At 46.1% G+C, this 14,402-nt stretch overlaps 1 protein-coding gene across 1 annotated transcript; it reads left to right on the forward strand.

Moving 5' to 3' along the window:
* Positions 1–363: 363 nt before the first annotated feature.
* Positions 364–14,172, forward strand: LOC144093828 (tubulin beta-4 chain-like). Its single transcript, XM_077627548.1, has 7 exons — positions 364–522; positions 1,271–1,379; positions 2,786–2,896; positions 11,276–11,520; positions 11,673–11,872; positions 13,359–13,795; positions 13,946–14,172. Exons 1-7 carry the CDS (start codon positions 466–468, stop codon positions 14,116–14,118), a joined length of 1,332 nt encoding a protein of 443 aa, XP_077483674.1. The 5' UTR covers positions 364–465; the 3' UTR covers positions 14,119–14,172.
* Positions 14,173–14,402: the final 230 nt, after the last annotated feature.

The raw sequence follows: 14,402 nt of genomic DNA on the forward strand, positions 1-14,402 counted from the left end.
AACATTCAAACTTTAGAACCGACCGCACGCGCACAAATCGAAAGGTTAGAAAACTGAAAAAATTATGCTGCAGAATGCACGTTGTTCTTTCGAGCGAAACCAGTTTCGAGCACCGAGAAAAGAAAGTTGAAGAGGCCGAGTTTGCCCCTGCAGCCAGTTGAGAGAACCCCGTTGTGCCGGAAGCTTTGCGAAACGAAAAATAGTTCGCGTTGTACGGCGCATATCCTTTACACGGCATCCTGTACGTGAACTGAAGGCCTTATATATAAGCTCTCAAACGCATTTACCATGGCAGGAACAGGCTGCGGAACTACTTTATGCGCTATTTAGTCGACACGCGTACACATATGAACAGAGTTGAGGAAGAAGTGAGCGTTGATGCGGCGCAAGGCTACAAATACGTGGACCCTTGACCCGGGCAGGCAGTCGGCATCTTGACAGCTGAGTTTCGGAGTGGCATCGAACATGCGCGAGATAGTACACATCCAGACAGGCCAGTGTGGCAACCAGATTGGGGCGAAGGTAAGCCACCTCTACCACCTCGCGGGTTATTTCACGGCTCAGGGGATCGCGGTTGCCATTCTGTCCCAGTGCCGGTCCCGGCGCGTTTTACGTTGGTGATTACGTTGTGTCCTAAACGCCACGTACTAGAATCTCGTTTCAGGATACGGGCGAAAGCAATCGCCTGTAAAGCAGTCGCGGCTTTTACCAGACGTACTGCTTTCGTTCTAAGCTGTGGCCTCTTTGCGTTGGACAATGTTGAGCCCTAGCTAATGCTCATCGAATCTCTTGTTCATGACCACTCCTTTCGCTCTGACCTTTTAATTACTGCTCGCGCTTTGAGAGCGTTGAGATATTGTTGTTGTTTTATGGCATATAGCTCATACTTTATTCCCGGTTGTAAAAAATTCGAGACAATAGGTCTTGGCAGAGAGGTGACATGGAACAGTTTTATGGCAAATGACTGCCGCAAAGCGACGGGCGAGGATTCTTTGCCGGAATTTTTTTTCGCACGACCTAGTTTTCGCGTATGATGCAATTCAAAGGCCTCAAGTGATCTTAGGCCCTGCCGGGTTTCCGCCATCAGCAAGACACATGGCGGGTGAGAATCGATGGCGGTTGAAGATTTGACTACAAAAACCAGTTGACAAGTGGAACTGTAGCAGTTATGTTGCTTTCGCTGTGAATTACAGCCTCTAAATATGCTTTGACTGCCGCCACTGCACGATGTGACGCCACTCTGATTACTGAAATCTTTTCCCGTCTGCAGTTTTGGGAGGTGATTTCCGATGAGCATGGCATCGATCCAAGCGGGGCGTACCATGGCGATTCGGACCTCCAGTTGGAGCGCATCAATGTCTACTACAATGAGGCCTCCGGTACGCATCTGGCTGTATTGCGGTTGATAATTTCACTTTTAAGCTTCCCTGTCGAGTTGATCTTGCCTTGCGGCTGTTTCGCACTGCTAAGCATTACGGAAATTTTCCGGGCCGTTTGGCACATGACTTCAACGGAAACAGCAAACGAAAGACAAAACCGAACGCTGTGTCTATGGTTGTCCCTTATTCTCGGTCCTGCCTTAATAGCGGTGTTTGTGCTGTTAAGCTGACATCTGGCCTGTCAATGGAGCTTCTTCAACGGCAGGCCTTTGCTCTTCAAGCTTTAAATTCTACAACCGATCGCGCAAACCTAGTTAGGTCGAAGTGCAAGTCTAGTGACCTCTTCTGCTTGCGGCACGTTATGTTAGGCTATTGCAGCTTTTCAGGTTGCATTGCCCCATGTCCCGCAGGGATTAGCTTGAAGGTTCTTGACCAGAAGCTTTTTTCTCATAGGCAATGAATGTTCACAACGCGAATGAGTTTTTAATAATAATAATAATAATTGGTTTTGGGGGAAGGAAATGGCGCAGTGTCGGTCTCATATATCGGCGGACACTTGAACCGCGCCGCAAGGGAAGGGATAAAGGTGGGAGTAAAAGAAGAAAGGGAGAGAGAGGTGCCGTAGTGGAGGGCTCCGGAATAATTTCCACCACCTGGGGATCTTTAACGTGCACTGACATCGCACAGCACACGGGCGCTCCATAAAAACGCAGCCGTCGCGGTCGGGTTCGAACCCGGGTTCTGAATTCCCTCGTCAGGTTTGACGAAGACATAGTACGTCTCCCCTCTACTACGTTTCCTCTTGCTGCAGTGAGTTTGTAAGGAGTTTTTAACTCTATGTTTGCTAATACTGCCGCTGTGCTTCATTTGGAAGGGGCTCGATCATGACATCCATGATTCGGCGGACGCATTTCTATGGAGGCGAGATCATAAAGAGCCGTGTGTTCTGCGCTCTTATTGCGCGTAAAGTAACCCGAGGTGGTGCAAATTTATCCAGAGGCCGGCACTACTGCGTTGATGACAGCCCATGTACAGAATTCGGAATGTTAATCCCATATAGGACACTGTAATTTTAGTAATACGGAACAGAATCGAAACAGGAGTCGCAACAGGACGTTAATGTAGTGACATCATTTTGATCCATCTCAATTTATCTATCAACATTTCACCTTATGTTTTTCTGCTGAAAGATATTTAAATATTTTATTATTAAATATAACTGGATCTGCTGTTTAAAGGCCGGAGGGTGGCGCAAGGACCTAGTAGTGCCGCTTTTATTTGCTATGACGCCTACAGTTGGCGCGCTCCATTTTCATTTCTTTAACTGGCTTTGTTGTGACGCAGGTACTTGTAATAACTGCACGGTATCTTTGCTGCCGCTAAGTGATATTTGTTTTTTGTTTGAGGAGGTAAATACGTGCCTCGGGCCATCCTGGTTGACTTGGAGCCGGGAACCATGGACGCCGTCCGCTCGGGACAGTTTGGACAACTCTTCCGGCCGGATAACTTTGTGTTCGGTAAGGGGCTTCTCGGCTTAAAACCTACTACATAAACACTCCCACAAGAGCGCACAGTATAGACTAATCTTTAAAGCGCACAACTGGCTAAATTTGTACCCACATCTCTGTACGCACAGCGAATCCTCGCTCAGTATAATCCAGTCCGAGTGGCAGTCAGTTTAATAAAGCCACGCAATCAAGTAATTTGAGTTTGATCTATGAACATTCTCATCAGTTCCTTGCGAAACCTAGGCCGCCAAGATTGAGACGCAAGCTTGGTGGTTCATCAAGAATGTAGTGCGCCGTGAAAAGAGCATATTACGAGAGAGGGAACACATGGGCCATTTCGAAAATAAAATGAATTGGAATCGAGGATATACAAGGCAAAAGCTGTCGGCGTTCAATGTGTTCATTGACGTGGACACCGTTCTAGACGCTTAAGGAAGTGCGTAAACTGGCTCCCCGGGTCAGTGGACGCTTCACTCGCCCTTCGAGGTACGTGACGATGGTGAAGACATGTGGGCTGCATACATTAATAATAATTGGTTTTTGGGGAAAGGAAATGGCGCAGTATCTGTCTCATATATCGTTGGACACCTGAACCGCGCTGTAAGGGAAGGGATAAGGGTGGGAGTGAAGAAGAAAGGAAGAAAGAGGTGTCGTAGTGGAGGGCTCCGGAATAATTTCGACCACCTGGGAATCTTTAACGTGCTCTGAAATCGCACAGCCTACGGGCGCCTTAGCGTTTTGCCTCAGTAAAAACGCAGCCGCCACGGTCGGGTTCGAACCCGGGAACTCCGGAGCAGTAGCTGAGCGCCCTAACCACTAAGTCATCGCGGTGGGTCTCTGCATACATTAGCCCTGATAACTTCGTGGTAGACACGCGGCACTGCAGTAATAGGCCGCAGCGTTCATTGGGTGATCAACCTCTCGCGATCATCAACTGCAACCTGCCACAGAGGCAGGGTGAACGCGCTGCATATCCAAAGTGCGGAAGGCAATCAAATGGGGTTTGAAAGTGATGGCTTTACTGGCCGCAAACTTGCGATTTCGCCGTGGCGGTGCTCCGAGGAAGTACATAACGTCACAACGCGCGGCTCACCGCGCATATTTCTCTCGTTCTCGCTCCCTAGTCACTACTGAGCATGCGCCACTAGTAGCATCGAGCCACATGTGTCCGCCGCTGCGCAGCGCCACGCCTTTCCTCAAAATCCAACTTTCAATTTTCAGTTTTCTCTTTTTTCTTTCCCTCCCTCCTTTATCGCTTCCTTTACGGCTCGGTTCGGGTGTCCACCGAGATATGTGAGACGGTTACTGTGTCATTTCCTTTCCTCAAAAACCAAACAAAACTAGTCAGCCGACGGTGTTCATAGTTCATTGGCGTTGACAACTTTGAAAAGGCCGTTCATTTTCACGAAAGGAATGACGTAATAATAAATGTAATAATTGGTTTTTGGGGAAAGGAAATTGCGCAGTATCTGTCCCGTATATCGTTGGACACCTGAACCGAGTCGTAAGGGAAAGGATAAACGAGGGAGTGAAAGAAGAAAGAGGTGCCGTAGTGGAGGGCTCCGGAATAATTTCGACCACTTGGGGATCTTTCATGTGCACTGACATGGCACAAGACGCGGGCGCCTTAGCGTTTTTCCACCATAAAAATGCAGCCGCCGCTGTCGGGTTCGAACCCGGGAACTCCGGATCAGTAGCCGAGCGCCCTAACCACTGAGCCACCGCGGCGCAAAACCGGCTCCGTGGGTCAGTGGAGACCTAAATCTCGCATTCATGCACGTGGGTTCCCCACACTGGATAGGCAGCGTGCCCTCCCTGCCACCCTTGGAGGTGGCACGCAGTTAATGGTTGATCGCGAGATATTGATCAGCAAACGAACGCAGCGGCCTAGCTATTGCTGCAGTGCCGCATGTCAGCCACAACGCTGTCAGCGCTATTGCATTCAGGCCCCATCTCTCTCCCACCACTGCCACGTGCATCAAATCACGAATGAGGCGTCCGCATATCCAGGCAGCCAGTTATGCGCCCTTCCTTTGTACAACTCCATCGTCGTCTAGAACATCGTCAACGCCAAGAACACAGTGAACGCCGACACCTTTCGCTTTGTATACCCTAGATTAACTGAGCTAATCCACATTAATTTTTTCCAGTTGCATGCCAACGCCATGTTGCATGAAAGCGAAAGTGAGGTGTCCACTGACCCAGGGAGCCAGTTGTGCGCCTTTCCTTTCGTAAAAATGAACGGCCTCTACGTTGTCAACACCAATGCACCAAATGAGCGCCGGCGGCTCATTTTTTTTTTTAGGAAAGGAAATGGAGCAGCAACTGTCTCATATGTCTCGGTGGACACTAGATCGAATGGATAAAGGCGGGATGGAAACCAGAAAAAAGAAAACATGAAAATCGAATTTAAGGAAAGGTGTGGCGCGACGCAGCGGCGGAACACCTATTGCTCGGTGCAACTAGTGGCTCAAGCGCAGTAGTGACTAGACACGCTTACCCGAAATGGGCCGCTGGCTATAGCCTAGCGTAGCTCTCGCTACAAAAAATTCCATCCGCATTTGACACAACACCACATCACTCAGCAAAACGCATAGGTGGCGCATTACACAAGGAAGGAAGGCGGCCGTCTGCGGGGACAATCCGGCATAAAACAAAATATTACAGACAGATATAACACAGGATATGAGCACAACTGGCGGTTCTCCCTCCCCTGTGTTCATGTCATTTGTCATGATCCATAACAGCGCGACAGACGGGACAAAGAGGAGACACAACACACAGCGCTGTGTGTTGTGTCTCCTCTTCTCTGTCCCGTCTGTCGCGCTGTTATGGATCATCGTCAGCACCAACTCGCCCAACAACTGGTATTGTCATTTGTCACCCGTTTTACATAGGGACTCGCTGGAGAGATTGTGTTCTGTAGCCTAGTACAATGCGAGTCATGACTTGTTGAATTGTTTGCAGACGTGAACATATATTTTCAACTTCTTTCACCCGTCGCATTATCGGGAACTTCCGCAAGCTGTTAACTTCAACTGTGTTGAGCGTTGTTTATCTCTCTTCTCGCTACCTCCACCACGCAGCATAGGTATTGTTTTTTCCGCCCAGGACATGGCTTTCTTTCATGCCCAGCTTTCTGGGACATCTACTACTTGTGCCATCTACCGGCAGTGGCGGCAACAGGGAGCGTAACTGAATGGGAAGGGGTACAAAAAAGTCGTAAAATGTGAACAAAATCACCTACAAAAATGCTTCGGGGATTTGTGTAATATACATTTAGCTGAGGAATGTGCCGAAGTTTCTGTCCTGTGCTATTAATACACGAGCTTCCCAGCGCGTTTGAATATTATACGATGCTGCCTACGGGAGGGGGCCAAAGTTTGGCATTTTTCCAGACTTTGAAACTGTATAGCACCGTAACACGGATAGATATCGAAAATGCTTCCCAGCTTTAGGTACCCAAATATATGGTGTTTAAAATGGTGTGCAACGATCTGGCATAGCTTTGATCGAGAAGCTTCCTGAGGCCTTTTAATTGAAACGTGATATTGCCTAAAATATGAAAGATGGCGCCCGGCACCGTGCTACGCTGCAGAAATGGTTCGGACTGCTGAAGTTGCGTCCATTTCGACGCTTACCTTTTTATCGGGTGACTTTTGCCTTGCAGACAAGAAAACATGTCAGAGCTCAAACCCAGTGTCTCGACCGGAACTTTAAATAAAGAAGGTTGTTACGATGACCATGCATTAACGCAGCTACATAAAATATTCGTGGCTGTTCATATATGCTTGTCGTGGAGAGACTTTGCAAATTGTCAGCCCTTTGCTATTATCTAAAATGTTTATTGGGGCGTGTGATCATAATATATTAGGGTATAAGAGCTAGCTCGCCTGAATTTTAGCTATTCTTGTTACTTTTAAAGAGCGTAGCGGCATTCAAACGGCCGACATTAAAATGTATTCGCGGATATAAATGTTTAAGTTTATTCTTTTAATACTTATTTAAGAAAATTTGATACAGCTTTACTCAGAAACATTCTGAAGCTGTTCAGCTGTTGTCGGGCCGAACACAGAATTCGGAGTCTAGAAGCAAATAGCGTCTAGATAGACGTTCAGGTTGTTACTGTCACGTTCACCTGTAATGCTTTCAAATTAGTTACTCTAGCGTTGTCCGAATATGGTGACTCGAGTTTGCACTTAGAGTTCTAACCTGGGTTCAGAACCTTTTGTTTTGGTCAACTAATTTTAATAAATGTGCTCGTTTCTATAGAAAATATATTTGTATGAATGTATGAATGAAAAATTTCACGCATGATCACTATTCATACTTTTATTGCTGCAGCTATTGGCGACTTTTTTTTGCTGTTCTTTCATTCCGACTTCTGTAATATGCATGCATGATGTATTGCCGGGATCCATCCTGTGTAACACAACTGAAAAAGTGAGGCTTCGCTTTTGAGGTACGAAACTTCGCTTTTAAAGATACCGCAAGATACCGCCAACTTTTTTTCATTTTTGCAAACAAATTGGTGAATTTAATTGTGTCCACTTCTGGGCTACGTAAAAGCGCTTTTACATGGACGTCATCAAGGAAGCATTTCATAACGGTATATATAAATGGTAAATATGGTGGCTGTCGCAGTTTGCGGCACTGCCAGCCGCTACGCTGCCAGTCGCTGCTACGCTGCTTCGTCGGCCGATTGTCATGATATCGCATTTAATTCTCCCGCACCTCCCAGAGTGACATCGCAAGGGGCCGCCAGGTGCAAGAGTGTTAACCACGGATTAACAGGGTTAGTCGCGATGTCATATCAATCGTCTGAAGCGACTGTCTTGACAGCCTCCTTTGAAGAACGTTTGCATCTGTCCTTTGAGGCTGGGCTGTAATAATTTTAAGCAATAAATTTTTCTTTTTCACCAGTATAATAGATGAGTTGCGTTATCGCAAGCAGCATGCTTTTAAGATTCATCTTCTTCAAAATGCTATGAAAACGTGTAAAAAATTGACCGCCAATAGCAAGATCAAAGGATGTCAAGGGGTATAAATTAGAGGGGGAAGAAAAATAAAAAACAACTAAGTGTCCTGCCCACGCCAGTACAAATACTACATTGAGACTGTTAAAAGAATGAAAACTAGAAGTGCCCCCCGTTAGGACGGCCAATAAAAATCAAGAGAAACACCCCCACAAATACATTCAAAGAGAGAGAGAGGGGCGGGTGGGGGGGTGGCAAAGTCTTGCACAGGGTGCCGGGTGATGTGAGGCCGGCTCAGGACCCAGCCGCTATGCCCACATTTCAGCGTACGCGAAATGCAACAACGCTCCGGCTGTTTACCCCCGGGGGGTCGAATTAGTTCGAAGCGCTCCAGTGCGCTGTGCCTCATAGCCTGTAATGGAACTAATTTGTATAATTTCATTGTAGCTTTTCCCAGTTCCCAGGTTACTCTGCCTGCAGCAGCTTTGATTTCTGTGGTCAGGTGAAAAACTAATTATACTGCACTGAACAATACTATCGCTTACTTTGGAAGCAGCAGCGTTTGGTAAATCAAACCAAATACAATTGTAATAGAGAGGTAGAGCGCAACAAAAATAACCAGACGCTAAAAAGGAATGTATACCAATAATATAAGTCACGAATTGTATTCTATGTTACAAAGTTAATGAGAATATCAAATAGGCGGGGATGTCATTATAGCAGGCGGGGATGTCATTATAGCACGTAGCGGAAAGCACAATGTCAGCAAATTACCATGAATGAAGGGGAAGCCTTCATAACGATAACACTCATGGGAAGTGATCTGTTACGTTTACAGTAATATTCGAAGCACTGGAGATTATATTTCTTTTCTCCTTTGCACCTTGGGGAGGAAATCGAGCAAATGTAATAGGTCTATTTTCATGGCGTCGCTGTCAATAAACTTGCACTTGTCACACTATCTGATAGCTGGTGCGGAAGGGTTATAACTTCCCCGCAAAAAGGCAAGGACAAGGGCTATAGTGCCGACATAAAATATTTTATTATACACTTTTTATACAACATTTGGAAACAGAATGTGTACAGTCAGAATCACATAGCGTGATTACCTTGTGTTCATGTTACATGTACAACCAGAACGATGCACTCCAAACGTAACGAATATGAATATAACTAAACACACTTCACAGCAACATGGCATACAAAAGAAGCAACACTTTGCGAAAAGAATAAAGAACAAGGCAAACTTTTAATCGGTTGCCAAACAAAATGAGTCAGCAAAGAAGGACATACAAATGAACATAAACGATGGCATTGAATGTGCGTAGTACTGCTGTCGTCACTTTTCTCGAGCCTGTTTGTGCGCATTGTGCACTTGATGCCAGTATCATATGATCTACGCCCGATACGACCAATCAGTTTTCTTAAATTCGCTGCAAAATTTTTTCCTGCTGCCCCGCAGAACTTAAAGGCGTGTGTGCATGTTCATTTTCAAAGCACACCCCCCCAAGTACTTTTTCTAGCTGTACTGATTGCGTTATAAATCTGTTATCCATGGTTTGTTTACATAAAAGAATTTTTTTACGCAAAAGACAAGCCAAAAGATCAGTTTAAAAGTGACAACGGGAATACTTACAAAACACACATATCACATTTATATTACACCAAAAAATTGCTCAGGGCATATATGGCAGGTAAACAGTCACATAATACAAATACACTATTTTTAGTACACACCGAACACTCCTTTAGAAGCAGGTTACATAAGGCATCAGGAACATTACTCTTCATCTTCAAGCAGTGATGCACTTTCTAAACTAGAGGTACAACACAGCACTATAAATACAGGAGGAAACACGCAAAACTAAAAGGCACATCTCACCACATAACAGTTACCTCCTCCTATGACTACAATCATTGCTTTTCTCTTTCTTTCCTTACAAGGTTGCGAAGTTTTTCTATTGATTTGACTTTCGTCGACATTCCCATAGCCCGAAGCTCCGTGCGCAATTCTCCTTCATTCATGTCGTCCACATTTTGTAGACAGTTTCCTTCGCTCACTTTTTCATCTGCACAGCGTAGCCTCTTCGCCCGTGTCTCTTGAATACGTCCCTCAAACCAGTACTCTTGGTCCCGCTTTTTATATGCACGGCTTAGTCTGATATTCTCACTCACTTCAAGCCTTTTCGCCAGCTTGAGAGCGTCAGCGGCTGCATTCCACATGTTAGACTTCCCATGGTGTAGATGCTCTAGGACGTCGTTTTTTCCTCTAACCCTTGTCTTGAAATTCAACCAAGGCAATTGAACCTTTCGTGCTTTGCGGAAGCGTGGTGCGCCAGAATATGAATGTACGGCGTAACTCTATCGCCACCATAGCCTTTGCAACCTTGGGCCCCTAATTCTAAGAACGTGTGAAATAATTCTGAGATTTCTCTTTCTATGCAGCGACCTTCAATATCATTTTCCAGGTGGTACAAAATTTTCCGCATAAGCTTCCAAAGGAGCAAAGTTTTTTCCTCTGAGGGTGCAATTTCCCGGCCAGTTTTTCAGGCAAAGCTTTCAGCAGGCGCTCACAATCGCCCCCCGATACCGACGTGAATGTTTTTCCCTTGTTTCCTTCATTGGTTTCCCAGACGTGAAATTTAATCCCACAGTTATTTATGGCGTCAACGATGTCCTGAACGTGTATGGTCATACAACGTGGGTTGCGGACTTTTTCACGGTAATCTGTCTTCTGCTTCTGAAAGCAATCCATCTACAAGGCAGTTAACTATTCTTAACTTCATGTGCAATACATCAGGAATTACTAAATTAGAGCCGAAGTTAAACAATGGCACGTTTTTCATCCCGTTCGCCTCTGCGCAGCAATCAGCTTTCATGTTCTCGAGAGTGCGGATCAAAGGAGGCTCATTAAAGCTCCTGTTACTTGTCAGAACTGAGCACCTTGTCTGTGGGTTTGCTCGACAAAATGGACAAGGATAGTGTGATGCAGCAGACTGCAGACCCTGAACAACAAGCAAAAATTTCAAATCTGACCCTAGACAGATGCGAATCGGAATCTCGTGGTCCAATACAGATATGCTACTCCTTCGTGCGACAACATTAATTTCTTTTATCAAATCCCGAAAAGCATCTCTTATTTCAAAATAACCTTCCGGGATCTCCGCCAAACCGAGAAGGCGATGAAGGTTATGGCTTTGTAGGTGCCGCGTTTTGCAGATGATGACGAATGATAATGTTGTCCAGGTCGTGCGTCTACTCACAACGCAGCCATCACCCTCTATGTTTACAAAGAGTGCCTCGGTGGAGATCTCTGTCTCTGAGTGGCTTGCCTTTATTGCCTATTCCAGTACTGATTTTCTTCAGGATACAGTTTGTGCAAGTATACGCCTTTCACAACCCGCCCCTTCAGGTCAGAATGGCGCTGGCAACAATTGGGCCAAGGGCCACTACACCGAGGGTGCTGAACTAGTGGACTCGGTGCTCGACGTTGTGCGCAAGGAAGCGGAATCCTGTGACTGCCTGCAGGGATTCCAGCTGACCCACTCCCTGGGCGGTGGTACTGGATCTGGCATGGGCACACTGCTCATCTCGAAGATCCGTGAAGAGTACCCCGATCGCATCATGAACACCTACAATGTAGTGCCCTCTCCAAAGGTGTGTGACATTATCTGCAGGACCCAATTTCAGCATCTTTGAAACAAATCAAACATGACATTTTGGCCTTGCTTTATAAGGCGTCTTCCTTGAATTTTGATGATTAGTCGCTATGCACAAAGTTCTCATTCTCTTCCTGCGGCTACCTCTAGGTTTCGGACACTGTCGTCGAGCCCTACAATGCTACTTTGTCAGTGCATCAGCTTGTGGAAAACACCGACGAGACCTACTGCATCGACAACGAAGCACTCTACGACATCTGCTTCCGGACGCTTAAGCTCACGACTCCCACCTACGGAGACCTTAACCACTTGGTTTCTGCAACGATGTCGGGTGTGACCACATGCCTGAGGTAAGTATTTCGCAGCTTCGTTCAAGGGGTAACTTAAGCGCCTCATGCATGTTCATAAAGAGCCCAAAGAGGTCGACAGCATCCGCCGAATTGCTAGTTCCGACGGTAGTGATCGGTTCATTATGGAACAAGCACTGCAAAGACTGCGGTCGCTAAGGTCTTTTACAAAATATTTAGAGTAATACACTACAGCTAATCTCCATGTATAAAGTGCATGTGGTGGCGATATTTTCAGAAAACACAATGACGAGCAAGAAAGCAAATAAAAGCACCCTCACCGTCCGCATAAAAACTAACAAACACCGCAACTGCTATAGCCAGCCAAGCAGCTGCTCAAGGAAGCTTTGAAAAGCACTTCAAGGAAAGTGAATTTGGCAACGGCAGCAATAACGAGAAGGCGGCTGTCGTCGGGAATAATGGAGTGGCGCCTAATCTATGGCATGCGATTGCACACATTGGGAATAAAATGTCCGTGTTTAACCACTGTACCTCAGAAACTCATGAGGCGAAAAGGTAAATTAAGGCCTCGCGCTGTAAATGATTAAAAACTACTCTGTTCACAAAGCAAACATCTCAAATCTCTTGGAAATAATTTAGGTGTGTGTCAGTGGAGAATGCTTATTGAACTGTTTCTCATTTATAAAGCGCACATTTATCTCGTTCAGCTCCTTAATCCTAGAGTACAGGACCTTTATATAAAGCCTCACGTACAGTGAAATCATTTATCCCCGTTTTCTCTTCGGGAAAAGGGAATACAAATTCCCACGTTTTGGTATGGAATTTTTTCTTCGATAAATAGTGGCACTTTCTGAGGAAGTTGGGAGCCACATTAGCCTGCTGAGCAGTCAGTATGGAATACTGGTTGCCATTGTTGGGGGATGGTGTTTTAGGGCCTGCAGAACGATCACATAATTTTAAAGTGCCACGACAACCGGCAGACCGGTGAAGTTAATACCCATCGATGTTTTCCTAATGTAGTAATTTGTATAACCTTTGAAGCTGGATACGAAGCAGGGACCATGTGAAGAATCCATTTTTATTTTTTGTGATTTTGCCAATGAATCGAAACAGCAACAGAAGAAATCTTGTTATCTGACTGGGGCTGGTTTGCTTCTCCGCCGTTGTAATTTGGCTGAGGCAAATAAGAGGCATGCAGTTTCAATGTTCTCTAGAACAGACTGGCAAAGTGTAAACTATGTCACTTCTGAAATTTCCATGAGTTCGTTCTTTCATTGGGCTTCGTTGTCTGCACTGGCGTGAAGAGAACTGAATTTCAAATTTGATGACCCGATATTCAAAAGCTTTGAATGAACAGCGGCAACAATCGCGACATTCTACAAGATGCCTCCACTGACCATTGTAGCTGCTCCATAATCTTACCACAATCTTGTTCTGACTGCTCCCAAACAAGAGCGCCCAACATAAATTCTCTCTCCCCTTGTGAATTAAGCGGGCTTCTAATCAAACACCGTCCCATTCCTCACAGATTTCCTGGGCAGCTGAATGCTGATCTTCGCAAGCTGGCCGTTAACATGGTGCCCTTCCCTCGCCTCCACTTCTTCATGACTGGCTTTGCTCCACTCACGTCCCGCGGCTGCCAGCAGTACCGGGCTCTGACTGTGCCGGAGCTGACGCAACAGATGTTCGATGCCAAAAACATGATGGCTGCTTGCGACCCCCGCCACGGTCGTTACCTGACAGTTGCTGCAGTCTTCAGAGGCCGAATGAGCATGCGGGAAGTCGATGACCAGATGCTCAACATCCAGAACAAGCAGTCGAGTCACTTCGTTGAATGGATCCCGGACAATGTAAAGACAGCTGTCTGTGACATACCGCCTCGAGGTCTGAAGATGTCGGCTACTTTCATTGGGAACAGCACAGCCATTCAAGAGCTTTTCAGGCGGATCTCCGAGCAGTTTACAGGTGACCATCGTGTTTGATTTGAAAGTGCTTCTTAAAAGCACATGCTTTCATTGTAGGGACCCATTGCTGTCGATTTTCTGGAACAGCGCATTTTCGGGGACAGTTCTAGGAGTGTGACCCCGCCTGCTTGATATATTATTATTTTTTCAGCTATGTTCCGCCGCAAGGCCTTTCTGCACTGGTACACCGGAGAGGGCATGGACGAGTTGGAGTTCACCGAGGCAGAGTCCAACTTGAACGAACTGGTGTCAGAATACCAACAGTACCAGGAGGCCCCAGATGAGGACGAGGGGGAATTCGAGGAGACCCAGGCAGAGGCCTAGTTTGTGTGCAGTGCCTTTTTTTTGGTTTACAATAAAGTGTTTGTTTGTCATGGATCCTTCTTTTTGAGCCAGGTGCTTGTGCACTTTAGTTATGTCGTAGGCCCGGACTGCGTCACAAGGATGGTCACGCAGAGCAGCTAAACCTTACTGTATTGCAATGTGCGCACATCTGTAAATAGCCGTGTGACTTGCGTTTTCGGCATTTTGACGAAACTCTGAAATCTGTTAAAATCTTCTCATCGAACCACTTTTAGAGCGAGCGCAAGGTGATCTTAAGGAAAACA

Source organism: Amblyomma americanum, chromosome 1 (assembly GCF_052857255.1).
Source record: "Amblyomma americanum isolate KBUSLIRL-KWMA chromosome 1, ASM5285725v1, whole genome shotgun sequence".
Taxonomy (NCBI): domain Eukaryota; kingdom Metazoa; phylum Arthropoda; class Arachnida; order Ixodida; family Ixodidae; genus Amblyomma; species Amblyomma americanum.

Bases quoted from the DNA above. Each gene is read 5' to 3' on its own strand.
- LOC144093828 (XM_077627548.1), top strand. From the start codon at position 466: ATGCGCGAGATAGTACACATCCAGACAGGCCAGTGTGGCAACCAGATT. The intron at 2,897-11,275 runs GTAAGGGGCTTC...CCGCCCCTTCAG, and splicing joins GCCGGATAACTTTGTGTTCG to GTCAGAATGGCGCTGGCAAC. The intron at 11,873-13,358 runs GTAAGTATTTCG...CATTCCTCACAG, and splicing joins GGTGTGACCACATGCCTGAG to ATTTCCTGGGCAGCTGAATG.